Source organism: Lissotriton vulgaris, chromosome 3_1, assembly GCF_964263255.1.
Source record: "Lissotriton vulgaris chromosome 3_1, aLisVul1.2, whole genome shotgun sequence".
Taxonomy (NCBI): Eukaryota; Metazoa; Chordata; class Amphibia; order Caudata; family Salamandridae; genus Lissotriton; species Lissotriton vulgaris.
In genome coordinates this window covers 19,064,242-19,088,976 of record NC_141689.1, presented here as the reverse complement: position 1 = coordinate 19,088,976, position 24,735 = coordinate 19,064,242, and the positions used below count along the sequence as shown (strand labels likewise).

General features: G+C 45.1%; 1 protein-coding gene across 1 annotated transcript in view; it reads left to right on the top strand.

Moving 5' to 3' along the window:
- LOC147725835 (extracellular calcium-sensing receptor-like) overlaps nucleotides 1-24,735 on the top strand; it is a 608,311-nt gene that overhangs the window by 418,298 nt on the left and 165,278 nt on the right. The window contains exon 2 of the mRNA XM_086963367.1: nucleotides 13,551-13,842. Coding sequence (XP_086819493.1) covers nucleotides 13,551-13,842 — 292 coding nt within the window. The remainder of the gene's footprint in view (nucleotides 1-13,550; nucleotides 13,843-24,735) is intronic.

Below are 24,735 nucleotides of genomic sequence, written 5' to 3'. Positions count from 1 at the left end.
ACGCATCCCTGGTTCAACGATGATCTTAAGAAATCCAAGCAACTCTGTCGCTCCCTTGAGAAGGCATGGAAAAAAGACCCAAACACCAGTACCAGGGACGCCTTCAAAAACGCCACTCGCATACACCACCAACTGATCCAGACTGCCAAGAAAGCCGCCTTCAAAGACCGACTCGACAACAACGCCCACAATAGCAAGGAATTATTCAACATCGTCAAAGAATTTACAAACCCCGCTTCCAACTCTAACGACATCACTCCCTCTCAAGCGCTCTGCGACTCCCTAGCTTCGTTCTTCCACGACAAAATCGCAGACATCCACAACAGCTTCGACAACCAACCCGGAGGCCAACCCACCCAACCTTCTGCCATACCTACACCCCCCTTGAACATCCTTAATGACTGGAACCCAATCTCCACTGAGGACACCATCCGCCTGATGAACTCCATCCACTCAGGATCCCCCACAGACCCATGCCCTCACCACATCTACAACAAAGCTGATTCCATCATAGCACCACACCTCCGAGACGTCATCAACTGCTCCCTTAACTCCGCCACCTTCCCAGAAGGCTGGAAACACGCCGAACTAAGCGCCCTTCTGAAAAAACCCACAGCGGACCCCACCGAACTCAAAAACTACTGCCCCATCTCGCTCCTTCCATTCCCAGCCAAAGTAATCGAGAAAGCTGTCAACAACCAGCTCGCCGCCTTCCTCGAAACCAACAAATCCCTCGACTCCTCACAATCTGGCTTCCGAGCCAAACACAGCACTGAGACCGCACTCATCACAGCAACAGACGACATTCGAACTCTACTGGACAATGGAGACACAGTCACCCTCATCCTCCTCGACCTCTCCGCAGCCTTTGACACAGTTTGTCATAGCACCTTAATACAACGCCTCAGAAACATCGGAATCCAAGGAAAAGCACTGGAATGGATCACCTCGTTCCTTGCCGGAAGAACTCAGAGAGTCCGCCTTCCACCAATCAAGTCAGAGGCCACTGAAGTCATCTGCGGCGTGCCACAAGGATCTTCACTCAGTCCCACCCTCTTCAACGTATACATGAGCCCCCTCGCGGCCATTGCACGCCAACACAACCTCAACATCATCTCCTACGCGGATGACACTCAACTGATCCTCTCACTCACCAAAGACCCTAACACCGCCAAAACAAACCTACATGAAGGAATGAAAGAAGTAGCCGATTGGATGAAGCACAGCCGTCTGAAACTGAACTCCGACAAAACAGAAGTCCTTATCTTAGGAACCTCCCCCTCTGCCTGGGACGACTCCTGGTGGCCAGAATCCCTTGGAAAAGCACCCATCCCGACAGACCACGCACGGAACCTGGGCGTCATCCTGGACTCCACACTCTCGATGACCAGACAAGTCAACGCCGTCTCATCATCGTGCTTCAACATTCTTCGCATGCTCAAAAAAACTTTTCGCTGGATCCCCACCGAAACTAGAAAAACGGTCACCCACGCACTGGTTACAAGCCGCCTAGACTACGGAAACACCCTATACGCCGGCACCACCGCAAAACTCCAGAAAAAACTCTAACGCATCCAGAACATATCAGCCAGACTCATACTTGACATCCCGCGTAACGACCACATTTCTGGTCACCTGAAAAACCTCCACTGGCTCCCCGTCAATAAGAGGATAACATTCCGCCTCCTAACCCACGCACACAAAGCACTTTACGAACTTGGACCCGAATGCCTCAACACACGACTTTCCTTCTACACCCCCCCCCCGCCAGCTACGCTCCTCCAACCAAGCCCTTGCTGCTGTACCTCGCATCAACAGAACCACCATGGGAGGAAGATCCTTCTCCCACCTGGCGGCTAAAACCTGGAACTCACTTCCCACCCACCTTCGCCTTACTCAGAACCACCTAGCATTCAGAAAGCAACTTAAAACATGGATATTCGACAAGTAACTCCCCACCCTTCTCCAAGCGCCTTGAGACCCTCTGGGTATGTAGCGCGCTATACAAATTAACTGAATTGAATTGAATTCTGCACCTTCTGGAGGCGATGGAGAGAGTTAATATTAATGCCACCATAGAGTGCATTACAATAGTCGAGCCTGGAGGAAACCAGGGCAACTGTTGACTGTTTGCGGGCTTCAGGCGACAGATATGGGGCAATCTTTTTAAGCATCCGGATGATAGCACAGCAGGTGGACACTGTTCTGTTGACCTGAGGGTCAAAGGAGAGGAACTGATCAATTAGTACGCCCAAATCCCTGGCTAAATTGGTGGGGTGGGGGCAATCCCCCAAGGAGGGAGGCCAGCAATCCCCAGACCAGATGTCTTGGTTTCCTCCAAAAATCAAAACCGCAGTCTTTTCCCCATTTAATTTTAGATAGTTTTGCACCATCCATTGCGAGACTGTCTCCATACATGCTCGAAATTTAAGGGCAGAATCTTTTGCCGACTGAGTAGTGGAGACAATGATCTGGGTATCGTCGGCATACGACAATACCTGGAAACGAAAAGACCATAATATTTTAGCAAGTGGGGTCACGTAGATGTTAAATAAAAGTGGCCTCAGAGCGAAGCCCTGCGGAACCCCACATTGCACGGACTGGGAGGAGGAAAAAAAGTTACCCAATTTTACTCTCTGGTGTCTCTGGTGAAGAAAAGAGGACAGGAGATTAAGGGCAGTACCTCCCACCCCTATCCCTTCTAGCCTATCAACCAGGATTGCAGGGGACAGAGTATCAAAGGCTGCTGTGAGATCAAGCAACACCAGCAGTGTAGTCTGTCCCCTGTCGACCTCACATCGGATGTTGTTGACCACAACTGTGAGGGCAGACTCAGTGCTGTGGGCAGCATGAAACCCATGTTGGGAAATGTCCAACAGCTTTGTGCTCTCCAGATAGGAAGTTAGATGGCGATTGAGATGGATTTCAAGTATCTTGGCCGGGGCAGGAAGCAGTGATATGGGCCGAAAGTTTTTTAGGGCACACGGGTCCAGAGAGGCCTTTTTTAGAAGAGGCTTAACAACTGCAGTTTTCCAGGGTATGGGGAACATCCCCTCAGTGATGGCCATGTTCATGACCTCTAGAAGAGGAGAAAGAACAACCTCTCTGCATGACTTAAAACATTTTAAAGGACAGGGGTCTAAGTGCGAGCATGGCTTGGTGGCGTCAAGAAGGTGATTTAATTCTTCCAGGGTCAGAAGAGGAAAGCTAGTAAAACCGGACTTGGAGCTAGATTCAGAAGCCTCATCCTGAGCAGGGAAAGGGGAGGAAAATGGGGAAGCACAATTAGTATCCTGCTCCAAATTAGAGATTTTAAGGGAGTTGTAAATGTCAGCAATTTTAGAGTGAAAGTAGCTTGCGATATTATCACAGAGCTCCGGAGTCTCAATAACAGAGTGGGCAACTTTAGGTGTCGACAGGTGTCAATAATTTTAAAGAGCTCTCTCGATGATTTATTTATTATTATTTGCAAACTTGTACCGCGCTGGGAATCGACTCCCTGAGGAGTATCTCCGCGCCTTTGGCAACATCTGAGAGCAAAAGGCCCTAACTATATCATTAATTGCCCAACCAGAACTGGTAATTAAACAGGAAAGTTTTTAGTTTTTTCCTAAAGGGAAAAAGTTCCTTACATGACCTTATTTCATAAGGGAGTTGATTCCAGAGCTTCGGGCCTGCTACTGATAGAGCCCTCCCCCCTTGTCTTGTCTTCCAGAACCTGGGGACACATAACAATTCTCCATCTCCAGATCTCAGAGATCTTGAGGGGACGTATGGAATGAATTTTTTAGTTAAGTTAAGTAGTCAGGACCTTTACCAGTGAGGCACTTGTGAATGATGCAGCATGTTTTAAACATCACCCTCTGTTTCACTGTGAGCCAGTGAAGTTTATTTAGTAGTGGTCTTGAGTGAGTGCGGGCCGGGACATTGAGAACAAGGCGAGCAAGGCGGTGATATTGCTAAAGTATTTCTTTTTTTCATCGACAATGGTCATTTTATATTCCCTCAAAGCTAAATTATGTTGAATTTTCCCAGAGGAGTCAGGATGTGCCTGCCAGGATCTTTCTTGTTATCTGCATTTCTGCCGTAAGAGTCTTAGACGATCCGAGTACCAAGGCGATAAGGGACTCTTCCTGGCTGAATAATGTTTCTTAAGCGGCGCTAGGGTGTCCATCGCATTAGATAAGGCGATGGACATACCAAGTGCAGCAGCATTGGGGTCTAACAGGGAGAGGGAGCTAAAAGCAGAGATGAATGGGGCGAGGGAAATGTTACAGACCTGTTACAAAACCTGACTGTTCGGGACCAATAATATTGGGTAAAATGGGTAAAATGGGATCGATACAAAGAGCAAGAATCTTAGCAAAAATCTGATAGTCTAAATTAACTAAGGAAATAGGACGATAATTTTTTTAAAAAAGAGGGGTCTTTGTTCTCTTGTTTAATTAAACAGATTACGGCATCTTGAAACGATCCTGAGGAGGCCCCATCCGAAATAAAAAAGGTATGGGGAAGAAGTAGAGATGTGAAATGGGAATAAAATTCAATGGTAAAACAATCAGGTCCTGGTGCTTTGCCTCTTTTTAAAACTGACATAGCATGTTTAATTTCAGACAGAGTAATATCCAACTCTAGTGAGGCAAAATCAGTATCATGAGTATGAGGAGAAGGTATCAAATGAAAGAAAGAGGAGAGTTCAATAGTGGATGGTTGCTGCTCCGGCGTATACACATTTTTATAGAAAGAAACAAATTCATTTAAAATATCATTATCTTTAAAAAATGAAACTCCAGGATTATTGCGAATAGATTCAATTTTAGTCCGTTACCTACAAATTTTTAAGTAATTGGCAAGTAATTTGCATATCTTATTCTGACCACCATAATAAAGGGCACTGCTTTTTAAAAGATAAGAGGATGCAGCTTCTGTAGAGGATTTATTAAATGACATTTTTGCCTCAAAAATATTTTTTAAAGAGGATTCAGAAGATGAGCGGTAATAATCATATTCAAGCTTTTTAATTTTTGCTAACAACTGAGCATTTTGGCTTCAAAAAATGTCTTCTTTCGTGAAACAAAATTGATGATGAAACCCCTGGCTGCCGCCTTTAACCCCTTGCGTGCTTGTGACGTAGGGGTTCCATCACAAGCCCCGGGTGGGCTGTGCTGGTGACATAACGGTTCCGTCACGGCCCGCTCACCGCGCCTGCGCGGCACGAATTCTGCGCCTGCGCAGAGGGTTCTATTGTGCGAGCGGGGCCGTGACGGAACCGTTCAGTCACAAGCACAGCTCACCCGAGGCTCGTGACGGAGCGGTTCTGTCACGAGCACGGGAGCGCCGCACGGCCCCCCTCCCCCTTTGCTCTGCGGCGGAATAGCTGCCGCAGCTAAGGGGTTAAAGTATCCCAAACCATTACTGGAGAGGATTCTGGAGTAGAATTAATAGCAAAGAATTCAGAAGCAAAAGAAGTGAATTAGCCTGTGAAATTGGGATCAGATAATAAAGTATTCGCAAACGCAATCTACCAGCATTGGGAGAGAATGGTAGCAAATCAAAATCGACAAAAACTGGTGCATGATCTGATATGAGGATAGAACCAATCTCAGCATGTAGTACAAGTTGAGATAGAGGCTTACTGAGAAAAAGATAGTCTATTCTAGATTGAGAGTTATGAGGGGGAGTAAAACGTATATTCCTGTAGATCTGGGTTACAAAGCCTCCAAATGTCAATTAAAGCTTTGCGTCATACGGTAGAGGTGAATTGAGAGTGCATCTTGGTGTTGGAACATTTTACAGAGTGATGTCTATCTAAAATAGGGTCTAGAATCTGATTACAGTCACTCCCAAAAATGACATAATCTTCATTAAACATAAGAAGTTAATCAGAAATCTGAGGCCAATATTAACAGGTGCATAAACGTTGAATAGAACTAGGGGAAAGTGATCAATAAGCAATTTAACAATTACCCAACGGCCATGAGGAGGTGATGTTGGAAGACCAACAAGGGTAGGCAAAAATGACTGAAAAAAAGAGATGGGATTCGATCCCTCAAGGCCTTCCGCAAGTCCATAAAAGTGTAAATTAACACGCCTATTTCGTTTTTCCAAATTTTCAACTTGCTGTTTAAGACTTTCAAACACTCTGTGAACTCAAGGGATTTGATCCATGACTGTTTGCGCTGAAGCAAATTGTCTTTCAAGAGTGTCAACCATTAGCTCAGTGTTAGACCTGTTGACTTCAAGATTCTGAAGACGGGAATTTGTTTCAGTCATATAAGGTTTAAGCGTGCAAATTTCCTCCAGTAACAACTCCATAGAGATGGAGGGTGACGGACGTGTTGGTAGGAGAGGGAGGATTCGTTTCGACCCTTTTTCCTGAAGTAGGAGCAGAAGAGGAAGGAGCTTTGTTAGAGGGTTTTGAAGCTGAGTGAGAAGAAAGAGGGGAGGAGCATTTTGTAATTGGCAAGTCATTTGATGCATCATCCATGGGATCTTGTAGAACGCTAAAAGGATTGACATCTTCCAAAGGTAAATTAGTTCCTGTTCGTTGCTGAGAAGCATGACGGTTGGTGCGTGACATCACCATAGAGAATTTGGAAAAGCAGGAGGGAGTGATATAAAACAGTAAACTGAAGAAGGCAGCTCGACAAGCCTCAGCAATATAATATTAACACGTTTAAAAGTTCCAACCATCAAATAACATGCAAAGATGAGAGTAAAGCAATATGTCCCTTGTGTATATGCGAACTATTCCAGTAGGATAATATGTCAAATAGACACTAACTAACATTCAAAAGTTGCAAAAGTGCAGAAAGGCCTCCTTCCTCAAAATTATGACAGAAAATAAGCTGCTCACAACACATGAAAAAAAAACATGCTATTCCATAATATAGCGGGCACAGGAAATAGCATAAAAATAGAGGACAGCGAAAAATTACAAGTGACCTGCTCTCATATAGTAGCTGTCAGAACCAAGCAATGTTGAGAATGAGGAAGGGCAACGCGAATGTACATGGCTGAGGAGATTCAAAAAAGGCATTTACCTCAGGAGTTTACCACATGTGTTCTGTAACAGCAGCACCACAAAGCCTCTGTCACCAGGTTAGCCGGACAAGTTTTGAGTCTTATGTTGAAATGCGCCCATATTAGAAAAGCTGGTCAAAGAAACCACCAAATATTCAAAAGCTTTCAAGGACTCCAAAATGGCGGACTCGCCTCAGTCGCGATCCGCCGAAATGAAGAAAATAAAATGCACAATGTGTGTGGCTCACCCCGCGCCTCCAGAGAAGGATTTCCCAAAGCCACCGATGTTCCACCATCTAAATCCTTGAAAAATGAGAGCCGGACACTCCTTCATAGACCCAGAGTGTCTCCCGTCACATTACGGTCTGACGGAGCTCACTGTGACCGTGGCCATCTTCATCGGCGCCGAAGCCACGCCCCCACTGGTGAATGATTTCATCTTCTGCTGTTATTAAAAGATGTGTGGGTTTGTTGTACATCTGTGAGCTATGTTCTGCTCCCAAAATGTTCCCAAATTAGATCTGCCTTCACCATCTCATGCCACAGGAACTTCACTTCTTCTGACGTTCCTGTGGAGATAGGGCCTCGTCTTATTTATAAGGCAGCGTTAAGCAATTTAACGTGGTAGGCAGTGGGTGTTGCCATGGGCGTGCCACCGCAACACCTATTGATTTTGACACTGCCCCCTATTTACAAAGGTAGCGTAAATAGGAGGCAGCACCAAAGTTAAGACCCGAGAAAACCTGGGGGCATATTTCCAACAACTAGCTATAGTTATCGCTGTGTTGGCTTAGCGGGAATATTTCTATCGCCGCCCTTCACCTGTTTTTATCACTGAGAAACCTTGCTATTAGCAAGGTTTATCTCAGGAGCGATAAAAAACAGGCGAAATGCGTGAATATAGCTGTCAATACAGTGATATTCAGGCATTACCGTGACAATGCTATTAGCCATGTTATCCACCTCTCATTGGATAACATGGCTAAGAACTGGTCAGGGCAGGCGTTAGCTTTTGGAGATATTCGCGCTTAGCGCAAATATTTCCAAAACTACACCTGTGTTGATCATAGGCGATAGTGATTGCAGCGACTATTTTCAGTCGCTGACATTTTGGCACGCCCACTTTGCATGTCATTAGCGATAATTATCGCTGACATGCAAAGTGGGCCCCAAAATGCCCGCTATCGCCTACAAGCTGTCGCTAACTGAAGTTAGCGACAGCTTGGTAATAGGGCGATAAAATTATCGCCGCGATAATGGCCCTTGGTAATATGCTCCCTAGTCTTCACTTTGCGAAACAAGGAGAAATGCTTCACTTCCCCTCAATAATGCTTTTCCCGTGTGTGTGTGCGGCAGCACACATGGGAAAAAGCTAAATACATTTGATTGTTTAATTCCAGGAAGGTGCACATAAACAATCATAACAAAAAATTCCATTTTGAAACTTTCATGAGGTCTGCATTAAGCAGCACACATAGAAGTGACAAAATGGCATTTAAAGAGTGTTTATGTGTAGGAAAGAACACCTTCCTGCACATAAACAATCTTCCCCTGCACGCAGATACCCTTGCACTATGGTGCAAAAGTGCCTGCGTTGGTGGTAAGCTACTAAGCTTAGCACCAGCGCAGGGGTAAGCGCAAGGCTGCACCAAATCCTTGTATATATGGTGCAGCCTTCCATTTTTGAAGTGGCAGAGTGAGGCATTAAGCCATGACGACTAACACCTCACTCCACCACTTCTTTGTACATGTGCACCTATGTTCTCTACTAGTGCAATGCTTTATCTCTATGTTGCCTATATTTAATACATATTGAGATAGATTTTAATCACCTTTCATTATCAAGAGACATGATTTTCTTTCCATGCCAAGTGTTAAAATCGTCATTCTATTAAGGCAACTTTGTTGACATTTTCCAATTCAAATTGAATAGATATTGTTGACAGTAAAGGAAAGGCATTGACTGCCAATAACTTCATTTACAGTTCCAACAGATTGAATTTTCAAATTCCAGTAGATATTCTGGAAGTTTTGATTCCACTATTGCATAGGGAAGGTTATTTTCTGTAAAGGACACCTACCTCAGCATGACCCAACAGGTCAACATTGTCTCCTCCATGTGCTTCAACATCCTCCGTATTCTCCACAAGACCTTCAAATGGATCCCCCAAGAATACAGAAAGGCCGTCACCCAAGCACTCATAACCAGCAGACTGGGCTACGGAAGCGCCCTCTATGACAAAATCAACAAATCACTGCTCAGAAAACGCCAGACCATCCAGAACACTGCCACCAGACTCGTCCTCTGCATCCAACAGCACCACATCACCCAGCACCTACGAGACCTCCACTGACTCCTCGTTGAGACGTGAGTGACCTTCAAGCTACTCACTCACGCCTACCAATCCCTCCACAACACCGAACCCCAATTCTTTAAAAAAATAGTCCTTCTATGCACCCAAGAGAAGCCTCCGCTCCGTCGAATCGCCCTGGTCGAAACCCCTCGGATCCGCAGATCCAGAACAGGTGGAAGAGCCTACTCCTACATCATGGTAAAGACCTGGAATGAACTCATGCTGAGCATCAGACGTTCCACCACTCAGCATGCCTTCAGGAAGAGCCTCAGGACCTTGCTCTTTAGGTAAGACGTTGCTGCACGATTTCCCCCCGGCACCTTGAGACCCTCACGGGTGAGTAGCGCACTTCACAAATTCCTGATTTATGGATTGATTTATTGATCTTTGCATGTTGACTTGAATATTCTGTAGAAATATATTGGAATGCCTTCAACAACCTTAACACGTCCATGTCTTGGAACACATACCAAGCTTTTGGGGATCTCTGTATTGTGCTATGTATAGCATAGTAACACAGAGTAATAAATGATTGTGTTCCCTTGATGAGCTAAATTACGATGAAGATTGAGACCGAAGCTGTTAGCTAACGCATCAAATATCAAACCAGCCCTCTCCTAAGGACCCCTGAATCATCACATAATCACAAATACTATTGAAAAGCCCTTCCCTAAATAAAAGACTTATCAGGCAAATGACTGAAATACACATTTTCATAGCCACTCTTTTGTATAAGAAATTCAATATACGTAGTTAAATTGAAGTAAACTTAGCCTTGCCAACAGAGCAAAATCTTTCTGGACCATTTTAGAGTTTCTCCATCTATCACATCCCCAAAATGTAACACCCAAAGCTGTTGCATGTTGGAATGAGTTATAAGACTGAAGAGACTTTAAGATTAACTTGGGTTGGTTTCAGAGACAAGGATTTATAGTTGGTTCTGCTACATTGGGGGCAGAAGGTTATTGGGGAAAACAGTGTTTACAACGCTGTCTCCACAGAGCAGTACTATTACAACGCGGTTGTTACCACGCCTACCATTACATCGCAAGCCATTTCAATGACTTGCTGTAGGGGGCGCTCTGATTTAAATCTAACACCTTCCCTGCTGTTGCGCAAACTGGAATAGGAGTAGTAAATAATACTATTCCTATGTCCAGCGCACCCCCTGCAGCAAGTCGTTGTAACAACATGCGATGAACTGGTTTGCGTTGTTACAACACGGTCGTTGTAACGTCCGCGATGTAATGGCATGCGATGTATTCGCAAGCGATGTGAAGATACATATTCTTATTGGGTAGATGTCTAGGTCTTTGATGGCAGTTGCTGTCTTATTTTTGGGAAAAACAGGGTGAGGTTTGACTGGGACATTAGATGGTTCTCTAATAAAAGTATATTGTGAGGGATACTTGGTAGAATGAAGCTATTCAGAGAGGGATCTAGGGTTGCAAGTTTTGTGTTAACTTAGTCATAAAAGGGAGCAACCGTCAAGGTATTCATGGACCAGGTGATGCCAATGATGGGGACTATGGCTGTTTTTCTTGTTGGTTAATCTATTAAATGACAATTACTAGTAAGTATTCAATTTTTCTCGACATTACTCCTGGTACTTCAAACATTTGCTATTTAGTAGTAAACATACATGTGAGTGGATCTCTCCATAGAAAAGATTGGAGAGGAGGAAATTTACCCTTAGATAGAATTTTATATTGAGATTAAAGTACAACACAATGTATTTTGTGAAGAGGCCCCTCAGTCTTACTTTGCTGAGACAAAAACATTATTCAAAATACAGATGTAAAAATATGAAAACTACAGGCTTACTTTCAATAATGAAATGTATACTGCCAATTTTAATTATACATGTAACATAGAAAAGTAACAACTGTAATGTACCTTGAAGGCTTTTTAGATCCTGAAAGAATAATAGGCAGCAGCAAAAATAACCCAAATCAAATGACAATTTGCATTGATTTATTCCCACAGCCATTGGGTCACTGACTTGAAGCACAGGGAATTTATTTGATGCAAGCTAGAATCTTTTACAAGCCAGCTTCCACTGATCATGCATTCCAGATGACTAACAGCACCAGTTATAACAGTTAACTCACACAGAGCTACAGGTACATTAGTAAATTACAATAAGTCATACTCAGCGGGGGACAGAAGAGAAAGAACAGGTCAGCTAAGTAATGAAAGGGAGTAACTAACAGATTTTAGAAATGTACCAAACAGAATTAAGCCCCATCATCCATCCATATATTGCCTCTCCATTACTATACCAAGATCTATAAAAGAGCCATAGATACATTATACCTTTGGGGTCACCTCTGCTTATTTCTTGTGTAACAAGTAGGTGCTTGGCACCATATGAACTCTGCCCACACCACAATCAGGAAAGCTTGCTGTCTCATGCCTGGCGGTAACTCAAAGATGCCGTACTTGGTGCTTGAATATTTTGTGCCAGCCTCAACGCCCCTAAATGTGCCATGCCCAGCCAGGTCCCTTAGCAGCAGCAGAAGTTGGACTGCTCATTTTGCCTACCTAATGTGAGGAACTTGTCCTTATTGTGTCTACAGAGCTTTATCCATGCTCATTTCTGATGTTTAGACGCAGGAAATAGACAACAGAGACAAGCTACTTGTCTGACCACTGCTCACTAGGTAGCTGTAGTTTACTGCCTTCTCATAGCTGGAGGAGAAAATCGGTCTTAACAAAATCAGAATTGGGAAATCTGCAACTCAATGGTATGGATTGTCATATAAATATATGGTGGACAACACCAGCTTCGTGAATTTTCCCCCCTTTCAAACCCTACTGCCTAACAGGTAATAACGTCCACTGCAGTTTACCTCAGATCACACATACGATCAACAATGAGGCACTTTGTTGTAGTTTGATTTTGATGAGGTGTGCAGGTCTACCTTTGGGAAGCAGCAGGCTGCGAATGTCCATGATCGGTCAGTCAGTTTGTGGCGCCAGTTTATTTCCTCAGTGAGGAGAATAATTAGTTAAAGTTACTCTTTCAAGCTCCCCTTACATTATGAAAGCTAAAGTTTTAAACACAAAACAAACATCAGGAACTCATTCAAAATGTCACTTCTTTGACATGCACATAAGTATTCAGGGCACTGATGGCTTCTGCTATCAGGAAGAAAGATTTCTTAGCGCTTCTCCTGTCTCACACATTGGCCATGACAAAAGGAATATAATAGGGAGAAATGTTTTTCCAATCATGTTAACTGTCTATTCAACATAGCGTAAACCTAGACAATAAATCACCATGCTAATCCTTCAGAACACACTACGCTAACCTGACAGAACTCCATAGCTTTTCTTTACAAATTGGAAAGATTAATACACTCAGTGATAATGAGACTTTAATATAGTATAATATCAGTGCACCCAGTGACAATACTACTTTCACATATCAGCACACACCCTGATTATGAGACTTTCACATAGGCTATCAATACAACCAGTGACAATACTAATTTCACATAGCATAATATCAATGCGCCCAGTGAAAATAATACTTTCACATAGTATAATATCAGCACACACACTGATTACGATACTTTCACATAGTATAATATCAATACAGCCACTGATAAGGATACTTTCACATAGTATAATATTAATACACCCAATGACAGTGATACTTTCACATAGTATAATATTAATACACCCACTGACAAAGATACTATCACATAGTATAATATCAATACACCCAATGACAGTGATACTATCACATAGTATAATATCAATACACCCAATGACAATGATACTTTCACATAGTATAATATTAATACACCCAATGACAGTGATACTATCACATAGTATAATATTAATACACCCAGTGACAATGATACTTTCACATTGTTTAATATCAATTTGCGTTGCACCTGCAGCTTCACATTTGTGTATGTTTAGGACACATTCCATTACCACCATTTTTTTAAATGCACTTTTTATGTGGATTCATGGTACTGATAAGAACTCATTTATCATAACACTTTCTGCGGAGATCACATATTTATGATTATTTCTGAGTGTTCCACTCTTACAGCACATTTAAATTTGGTGTCAACTGGTAGTATTAATCTCATTGTTCTAACTGCTGAAATATGAACTTCATGGTACCATGGGCCAACCTTGTTGTTTATCTTTCAGCTCATCCTACCGCCATCTTCGGCATCTTCTGGCTCTAATCTATGCCACAGAAGAGATCAACAGAAACCCTAATCTCTTAGGAAACTTCACTCTGGGTTATCAGATCTATGATTCTTGCAGTAGTGTGATGAAATCTCTTCACGCCACACTTAACATCTTGTCAAAGAGGGAGTATCCAGTCCCAAACTACAGCTGCCAGAGTAATGGCACACTGGTCGGCTTTATTGGAGACCTGTCATCTACAACATCATTCTCAATGGCTGAGCTCCTAGGAATCTACAGGTATCCTCAGGTAGGAAACATGTTTGGTGAGTGAACATCCTAAACATTTGTGTGTTTCAGCAACTTTGTTTAGGCCATTCATGAACATGGAGGTTTGGTTCAATGTAAACATGTGAAAATTAGGAAAATAAATAAAGGGAAAGGACAACATGTTGATGTAATACGCTGGCTGAAATTAGACTGATGTTGCTTATGTTGTTGTCTGTCAGTTTGGGATCGACTGTTCCTAGTAGAGTAGTAATGAGATTGATTTGAATGTGATAGATCTCTGTGTAGAGTAGCATAGTCAATGATAAACAGTGATCTCACCCTGCTCAGTCACACTTGTCGTCCTTTCTTATGTTCACGTTGTATTCTCCCCCACCTTTCACCACTGACTCTAATATTGTGACTTGGTGTCTCTCTCCCCTGACTTTCTTTCCAGAACCTCACCCCACAGAATACTGCCTGACACTGGTGCCCTGGTTTCACTCATTTTTAAAGAACTTGGCAAACTCATCTGGGAATTTTAGTTTGAACACTTTTAAGATGATCGTTACGCTGCATATCTTGTCCATGTTGGAAGTATACAAGTTATCACTCCAAAGTTTGTACCTGTTGTTACTTTTCCAGCACTTGTTAGACAGATCTAAAACCCTATACAGAGACAACTAGCAATGTCAGACATTTGCAAAGCAACACTCATTTATGAAGGTGTCTTTTCCTGGGGAGAATGGGTTGGGTTCTGGTATGGATGAGAATGAATCCCTTTTGTGCTGATGTTTTGAAAACAGCAGTACTGAGTTCAAGGAGGGCTTAGCTTGAAGCCGATGTAAGTGGATGCGTACCGTGGAGCTCCGTCCACTGCTGTCCCCAAATAATTGATCCTGAACCCTGGTCGCAGCCCCTTAACAGATCTGTGTACCGGAGACACTGGAGTGCTTGCAGAGTTGTAAGGTGAAACACGTACTACCCCTGGAAGGGTCACAATTTGCAGAGATGAGAGCGAGTTGAAGGAACGGAATCAGCCTCAAAATGGCACCCGAGCCTAGGAGCGCCCTCTGCTTTTGACATGGCCTGCCAAGTGGGTATTGATCCTGGTGTGACAGAGCCCCATGGAGGGTGCCTACATAGCCCCGCTGAGCAGAGGGGGCCCGGGTGTGCAGATTAAGGCAGAGTGGACCAGAGTCATGCAAGAAGACAGTCCAGGTCCCAAAGCTGGCCTATCATGACGCTGGGGAACAGCCAGCAAGATGGCACCCTCGGCATAGGCTGCCTAGAGATCCTCACACAGTCAGTCAGGTGAACGCCAACCACCTGGTGCAGAGGAGGAGGCTACTCAGCAGAGGAGTCCTAACTGGTGAAGACATAGGAGAAATCTGAGGTAGCGAGATATCCCGAGTCAGCTCACCCGCAGTGCCTAGTAATTGGAGCCCTGTAGTGGGACGGAGGTGGTGGGGCGAGGGCACCCACGCCAAAAAACTGTGCAGCCTCCCCCAGAAATATGAAGGCAGTGCAGCGTGGAACAGAAGTGGCATTCACAAGCCCAGGTGAGCCCAGCACTTACCTGGGCTAAAAAAAGACTCGCCGTCGGAAGACCACCCTGGGGGTCAGGGAGTATGCTGTCCCTGGGGGGAGACTGTAAAGGCCCTGCACCTGAGGCAGACCTGTGCAGCAATTGGTCACTCTGGAAATCATACCTGGGCAGGAGTGGCCAGCAACAACAAGCCTGTTTACTCATTGACACCGGCCTTGCAAAGGCCTGCGGCAACCGGAGCGGGACCATAGTGTTGACCCCAGGAATTGAGTGCCTAGAATAGAAAATGAAAGATGTGGTGCACGATGGATAATGGTGGTAATTGGACGCAGGGAGTGACCACAGCATTGGAAGACCGGGGTGTACTAGGCAGGCAGTTACCATAACGAGTTCTGAGGGCACACACAGAGCATGGGAACATGTGAGATGAGGAGGGTCCATCTGGTGTCACAGAACCGCAAACTGCCATAGACCCAACTGTGCAGGGCTCATCCAGCCAGCAGCAAACGCATCAGTGCACAGCAGAGAGCAACCTAGGGGCTCCTAATGCAGAGCATAATCAGTAACATAGGAGCACTGCCACCCCGGAGTGAGTTTGGCAACTTCAGCAGAAACAGCAGAAATGGAGAAGTTGGAGGCGAGGTAGAGTCAGACCTCAGTGGCAAACTAGACATGCAAGAGAGCAGACTTCTGATGAGATCACGAAAGTTGTAACAGAGAAGAAGGCCTGCGGATCTCAGAAGCAGTGCCACGACTGATAGACAGTAGTAGTTCAACAGAATGACCCCCAACATTGCGGAACATACCTGGTCCTGGCGAGGAAAACTCAGTCATTTGCCAGAAAGATGGGGAGAACTCAAAAGAAGAGAGGCTTTAATGTCCTCAGTGTAGACTCACCCAGACAGATGATGAAGAAGAAGGGATGGAACTGGGGAAAGACTCGGCTCCCAGGAGACCAACGCTGTCTGACATCATGCAAGCAATCACAGCCTCCAGAGAGCTGATGGAGGGGAAGACTGACATGATAGGCACAGACTTAAGCCTATTAAAAGAAGAACATCGGAAGCTCAACAACGGGTAACAACTACTGGGAAAGAACTGGGTGGCGTCCCACAGACGGTAACTGGAGGCAGAAGTCACTTACGGACCTGGAAGCTAAAATCTAACTGTTGGAAGTACGGGCCGAAGGCAGTGAGGGTAGGCCCCATAGGCAAAATATTTGAATCACTGGAGTGCCGGTAAAAGCGGAAGGGGCGACTATGGTGCGCTTTTGGAAGACTGGATCGAAAAGATGTAGCCCAAGAAGGGTTGTCACCCTTCTATACACTGGAAAGGGCCCATAGAGTTCCAGCAAGACCGTTGAGGCCCGAAGCACCGCCCAGACCAATGGTGGCACACCTTTTACATTTTAGAGACTCTATCCTACAGTGAGCTTGACAAAATCAACAATAGTGCAATAATGATCTTTCTGGGCTTCACAAGGGAAGTCCAGTGGAACAGGGCATCCTTCTTGGACCTCAAAAAGAAACTATGCCAACTACAATTGCCATACGCAATATTGTTCCCTGCATGGCTCAGAGTGGCGAACCCTGCAGGTCCTCGATTCTTCGCGACACCTCAAGATACCTGTGAGTGGCTGGACGTGCAGAGGCCCCTGGTCCATCATAATTCCTCTTCAAATTCACTGATACAGAGCCTTCTCAGCATTAAAACAGGGTCCAGAGCCCCATCTCCCAGAGCGCTCAGCCTAGAATGTCGTAAAGCGCTTCAGTCTGTGGCATAACATATGCAAAAAGGCCCAGTCCTACTTCAAGTAAGAGTGGAATGCAGGCGGAAAGATCAGATACTTCACCGGATCTCAGTGACTATGAACCTCAGAGATGGACTTGCCAAAGATCACAACCCAGACAGCGGACGATTTTGTGTTATGAATATGCATCAGCATGTCAAACTGTGGACCTCGGGATACAATGTGCACTTGTTCTTGAGGGAGGGCTAAAAGAACCAGCTTTCCGCACCAAGGTAAAAAGGTCCGCAAATAGCTGGTACGGGCGGAATGATTGGTGCATTTAACGGGGAAGTGGTGTGGTGGGGATCTGGGTCCAAAACTGTAAGTTGGTCAGCCCTGTAACCGGTACTGGATGATTGAGTACTTACGCAGTGTTTGGATGGGAACTAGTTCTCTGGTACCTGTCCTGGGGAGAGGGAGTTTTTTTTTTGGTGCCGATTGGTGAATGTTAAGGGGGGCCAGGCTTGTCACAAGGGGGGGTTTTAGTGAGCACAAGAAGTACCTAAGGCACTCAATGGTACGGTGTCATAAAATACACACATACTTGGAGATTGCATTACTTCAGGAAACCCACATAATAGCGAAAGAAAGAGCGGACTTGCAGCATCTCTGGAGGGGTCAAGCATTCTATATCACTTATTCCACATTTGCACGAGGAGTCCTGGTCTGAGTGAGGGCGTGTGTACCCTTTCAGTGCACAAAACAGATTATTGACCCTGAAGGCAGATATGTGGTAGTTGCTGCGAGACTAGACGGCACAGATCTCATATTGGGTAGCATATACGCACCTAATTCGGACCAACCAATCTTCTTTTCACACCTTTCTGGGAAACTGGCCTCTGTACTCACAGGTTCAGTTTTATTGAGCTAGGCTTTTAATTGAACATCAGATGTTACCCTTGACCATTCCCACCCTCTGCTCCCTGATGCAACCACACACAAACTAGCAGAGCCACGATGCAACTGGCAACAGAAAAGTGGATTGATCTATTCGTGGAGAGCACAGCACCCTGGGACCCGAGATTACTCCTTTTACTCAGCTCTGCATGAAATGAATTTCCGATTAGATGCTATACTGTGACACCCAATGTACATAAGCGGGTTTTCAGTAGTGAATACCTCACTAGTACGATATCCATCCACATTCCCAAGTTGATAATCTTGCAATGGTCCTGTGCGTGACCCAATATCACCACCTGGCGCTTGAGACCTGATGCCCTAGAGGACCATGTGTTTCATGAAGCGACAGACACAGCTATTGTTCATTATTTCCAAGACAACGCTAACACTGCAGCAAACTCATTAGCAGAGTGGGATGCATTTAAACAGTAATTAGAGGGCGCTGTATATCAGAGATGACAGGTACACAGAAGGTGCTACTTCAGGACATACACAGGGATGACCTGCACCTAAGAGAACTAGAACACGACAGACGTGAGAAAGCGGACAAACAGAGGGAACTGTTGGAGGCTAGAGAGGCAGTGGCGGTACAGGTAGAACACCTTTGTTGTTGTTTTTTTAACACTTTATTTACCATTTTTTATATAAAAGTAAGTATGGGACAAAAATCCGCTACGCTCGCTAAATTTGCGGATTTTTTGGCAATTTCTGCGATCCGCGAATCTTGCAAAATTGCCAAAAATCTGCAAATTTGCGAGCGGCGGATTTTTCTTTGGGAGAGGGGTGGCCATCTCACTCAAGAGACCCCTGCGCCCTTCGGCGCGATGGCAGTAACACACACATGGTCACTGGAGACAACTCTTCTGGCACTTTACGCAGTTGTAGTGTAGGAAAAGCACTATACATTTACCCAACGAGGTAGCACTTACTCATTAGGGACACATAGTCTTTGAGGATATCAACTCGGGGATGATTGTTTTTGAGAAAGGGGTTTTTGTTTAGATGGAAGGGCTTATGGGATATGTAGTTAGGCAACAGCATGCGCGATTAGCTAAAATTAGGGACACAATGGTATTATGATTAGGTGGGAGGAGTGAGGATTTAAACAGATTAGCCATTGCTAATTGGATAAATCACTGTCAGAGTAAGAAGTTAAAACGTGAGCATGGGGGAGGAGTTAGTTGGTTGACATCCGTTTGAAATTACTTACATGGACAAATGAGTGAGATCGGTCACGAGCATTTTAGGAACAAGAGAGTATAAAAGAAGGTATGTCATGGAGAACGGGTCAGGGGGAGGTTGCATAGCGAAGCTATGAGTTCAGAGGGTTTTGGGTATTAAATATACAATGAGGTATCAAAGAAAAAGACAGGCACAGGGTTAATGTTCACGTATTCATATTGGGGAATTTTTACGAAGCACCGCAGCTGAATTGGCAGGTTTTACATCGAGGATGGGGCGGGGGAGGTTACTGCGGGCAGTAAACTTTCCATTAGGTGGCAATAGGATTTAGGCACTAAGGGAGAGTGGTGAAAAGAGTTTTCGTTTACTTTTTGGTTACAAAGGGGCTGAGTCATGTTTATTTCACTGATTGCATTGATACGTGATTTCATCAGAGCATACACTTTTGTATGAACTCTGGGGTAATGGAGTATGGAAGATTAACGGAGGATGTATTTTATTTCAATTTGAACAGCTTCCCCTGATGAAGGACTAAATATGGGCCCGAAATGCATTGGGACACGCTTTTACACCAGCTTCTTAACATGAATTGCAATTCCCACGTGATGTAGTAAGAGGCCTGGATGGGCACAACTGCCTCATTCAAAAAATTGTGACTTTGATCAGCCTTATTGTGAATTAAGCATGGGCGAAATTTGCGAATTCCTGTGAAATCGCAAAAAAAATCCGCGAATTTCCCCGCAAAATCGCAGATTTTTTTGCAATTTGCCCTGGAGTACTTTCTACTGGCTAATCCAGTAAGTGCTCCCTCATTGGGTAAATGTATAGTGCTTTTACTACACTGCAGCTGCGTAAAGGGCCAGTCTCCATGTCTCCAATGACACAGGGGCAGATTTACAAGCCGCTTGTGCCTCTTTTGCGCCGCAGTTGCATCACTTTTGTGACTCAGCGGCAGCACAAAAGATGCGCCATGGTGCTGGGTATTAACAACGTGACGCATCTGAGAGATGCGTCACGTTGTAAAGCCCTCTGCCATCAGGAGGCGTTCCCGCGCAGGGGAGGGCGTTCCTGCGCACAAACGCCTCCTAAAAGTGACTGAGTGAAATCTACAAGATTTCACTCAGCCACTTTTAGGCCAATGCTGCGTCAAAACCCTGCGCCTGCTTGAAGCAGGCGCAAGGCTTGATGCAGCATTGGGGAGATAGGGCCCCCCAGAGCATTGCTGGAGCTGCGTTGCGCTTGCGATGCAGCTCCAGCAATGCGCTGCTTTTATGGCACAGATGCGTGACGCATCTGTGCTGTTTTTGCCACATGGTGCGCCGCATTGTAAATGCGGCGCACCATGGGTGGCGGAGTTGATGCGCACAATAACTGGTGCATCCCTGGGGATTCGCCAGTTATTGTAAATCTGCCCCTATACATTTAGCCAACGAGGGAGCACTTACTGATTAGACAGTAGAAAGTACTCCAGTTGAGTAGAGGTATTGCACAAAAAGGTGGCATCTGCGTGGGCAAACACGCAGGGCGGGATTCATTTTGCCCCCTGTTAGACTCGTTTTTTGTGCCCTTCTGCCCTCTGTTAGACCAGTTTTTCCCTTGTTTTTCTGCCCTTCTGCCCTCTGTTAGACTCCTTTTTCCCTTGTTTTTCTGCCCTTCTGCCCCCTGTTAGACTCGTTTTTTGTGCCCTTCTGCCCTCTGTTAGACTCATTTTTCCCTTGTTTTTTTGCCCTTCTGCCCTCTCTTAGACTCATTTTTTGTGCCCTTCTGCCCTCTGTTATTCCCTTGTTTTTGTGCACTTCTGCCCTCTGTTAGACTCGTTTTTTGTGCCCTTCTGCCCTTTGTTAGACTCGTTTTTGTGCCTTTCTGCCCCCTGTTAGACTCGTTTTTGGTGCCCTTCTGCCCTCTGTTAGATTCGTTTTCCCTTGTTTTTCTGCCCTTCTGTCCTCTGTTAGACTGTTTTTTTGTGCCCTTCTGCCCTCTGTTAGACTCGTTTTCCCCTTGTTTTTCTGGACTTCTGCCCTTTGTTAGACTGCTTTTTATGCCTTTCTGCCCTCTGCATCACCACATCATCACTCAGCGCTACCCCAGCACCACTCAGCACCACCACAGCATCACTCAGCACCACTACAGCACCACTCAGCACCACCACAGCACCACTCAGCACCACCACAGCATCACTCAGCGCCACCACAACATCACTCAGCATCACCACATTATCATTCAGCACCACCACAGCACCAATCAGCACCACCACAGCACCACTCAGCGCCACCACAGCATCACTCAGCACCACCACAGCATCACTCAGCACTACCACATTATCACTCAGCACCACCACAGCACCACTCAGCACCAGCACAGCATCACTCAGCATGACTACAGCATCACTCAGCACCACCCCACCACCACTCAGCAACACCCCAGCACCACTCAGCACCACCCCAGCATCACTCAGCCCCATCCCAGTATCACTCAGCACCACCGCAGCACCACTTAGCATAACCACAGCACCACTCAGCACCACCACAGCACCACTCAGCGCCACCCCAGCATCAATCTGCTCAACCATTCAACAACAACTGGTTCAAATATGTTCTCTCAATGTTTCAAGCTTTATTACAAATGTCACAAAAAGATGTTAATATTTCACTTCTGTTCTTGGATTTTCGTCACAATAAAATACACTGAACATAATCTTCACAAAAGTTATTTACAAAAGTTTAAGCTGTTGCCATTATAAATTAAAATCACTATTATTTAAGTATTCAATATTTTAACAACATAAAAGCCATTGTAATTTGTAATATCAATACATCTAAGTCACCTAAATACAAAACATGTTGCATTACAAATGCTATAGGTGTCACATTTGCAAAAGTTATAACTATTGCCAACACATAAATAAATAAAATTGTCATTTACAAGACCAATAGCTCAAACTTTCCTAATGCGAGACCTATTGCATTGCAAATGCTTGTTTTTATATCTGTCAGTGCTTCCTGTTGAGGTTTAATTTTCGTGACAAGCGCCTCATTGCCTATTTGTAACTATTCTCTGACCCTGCTTCAAGGGTCAGAGCAGGGTCAGAGAATAGTTGCAAGTAGGCAACGAGGCGCCAGGAAGCACTTACAGGCTTACAGCAGCAGGTGCCCAAGTTGAAGTTAATTTCTTTGTAACCCTTTTGTAAAAGGTTACAAAAAATTAGCTTCAACTTTTGCACCTGCTGCTGTAACCCTGTAAGTGCTTGGCTGAAAATCCATCCCCGCTGATTTGCAGATTTTACCGCGATTTCGCGAGATTCCCGGAACGCGAAATCGCGGAAACTCCGCAAATTCCGCGAGCGGAACGAATTTTCAGCCCAACAGAAAGAAAGAAAAAGCATTGAGGATATTGGAGTACAAGGAATAAATGAAATTTGGAAGAAAACAAGTTTGTAAGCATGTCCTTATGGCTGTGCGATCGGAAATGCAGTACTCAGTTGTTGTCAAGGTTTTGGAGTTTTACATACGTGCTTCGAGGCGAGGCACTGATCCGGTCTACATGCAAGCCGGGACAAACTGAAAAAACATTTAAGTAAAATGATGAAATCTATAAAATTGGTGTGCTTCTGCTACCCTCTTGTGTATTGAGCACTTACTGATTAGCAAATAGAAAGTACTCAAGGTGAGTAGAGGTATCGCACAAAACGATGGCGCCTTCTTGGATAAATAGGAAGGGCAGGGTTCATTGTGGCACGATGCTCCTGTATATTAAACCTCAACAGGAAGGGCTTACAGATATAAATAAAGAAGGTGCCAGAGGTGCTAGTTGCAACTATTCTCTGACCCTGTCCTGATCCTAAAAAGGTCATGGAGGGTTAGAGAATAGTTACAGATGGCACTAGCAAGCTGCAAACGTTTAAGTTGCTTACTTGCAACTATTCTATGACCCTGTCCTGACCCTAAACAGGTCAGAGAATAGTTACAAGTAAGCAGGTGCCCGAGTTGAAACTCAAATTCAGTAACGCATTCATCAGCCCAAAAACAATTGTGCGCTTTGTCGAGGCTGGGCAGGTGTGCTTTCTCCCCATATCTACCAATGAAAATTAGCTGTGATGCTGGATAGAGGCCTCTCCATACTTCACTTTCACAAGTGCAATCCCTGTGCAGTTCCTGTGTCCAGGAGCTTATTTCTCCTCGTCTGTTGCTCTGATTCGTCTCTGACCTTTGTTACACACTAGAGTCATGTGACCTCGCATAGAAGCCCGCCCGTTTGGCCCCACCCACACACTAGCAGTGTGCACCCTCTTCCCGCTATTTACCCACTATGATGGACAGCTCCCTCAAGGGAACCCTGCGCCCTTCGGCGCGATGGCATAGTAACACACACCTGGTCACTGGAGACAACTCAAGCTCCTGGTCACAGGAACTGCACAGGGATTGCGCTTGTGAAAGTGAAGGATACAAAGTGCATCCTTCACTTTCATGAGCGCAAACCCTGTGCAGTTCCTGTGACCAGGAGCTTATTTCTCCTCCTCTGCTGCTCTGGTCGGTCTCTGACCTTTTATACACACAAGAGTCATGTGAACTCGCATAGAAGCCCCCCCGTTTGGCCCCGCCCACACACTAGCAGTGTGCACCGTCTTCCCGCCATTTACCCACTTTGATGGACAGCTCACTCAAGGGACCCCTGCGCCCTTCGGCGCGATGGCATAGTGAGACACACATGGTCACTGGAGAAAACTCAAGCTCCTGGTCACAGTAACTGCACAGGGATTGCGCTTGTGAAAGTGAAGGATACAAAGCGCATCCTTCACTTTCACGAGCGCAATCCCTGTGCAGTTCCTGTGACCAGGAACTTATTTCTCATCGTTTGCTGCGCTGGTCGGTCTCTGACCTTTTATACAAACAAGAGGCATGTGAATTCGCATAGAAGCCCCCCCCGTTTGGCCCCGCCCACACACTAGCAGTATGCACTATCTTCTCGCCATTTACCCACTTTGATGGCAGCTCACTCAAGGGACCCCTGCGCCCTTCGGCGCGATGGCATAGTAACACACACATGGTCACTGGAGACAACTAAAGCACTTTACGCAGCAGGAGTGTCGGAAAAGCACTTATACATTTAATAATCCAGGATTCCGCAAATTCGCTGATTTTTGGGGCCGATTTCGGATCTGCAAAATTCGCCAATGCTTACAAAAAAGCAAATATGTCTGCTACACTTTTCTTAAGTTAATGATGGATAAACGGAAATAGTACAATAAACAATATGTTTTACATGACCTCATATGATCCTGTTGTGAACTCCATACATGACAATCTCTTCAACTTGCACAATAATAATTAACTTGCAATATATCACCAAATGAGTAAGCATCAGTGGAAGGGAACTTCATCCCACACCCATGGGGACTATTCCAGCTGGGGAAAGGGTGAGGAGAATTCTTCAATTTCTAGATATACGCCTCGTGGGTCCCCAAAAATCTCTGGGTCTAGACGTGTCCAGCATTGTGGAGGAATATATATCACTATTAA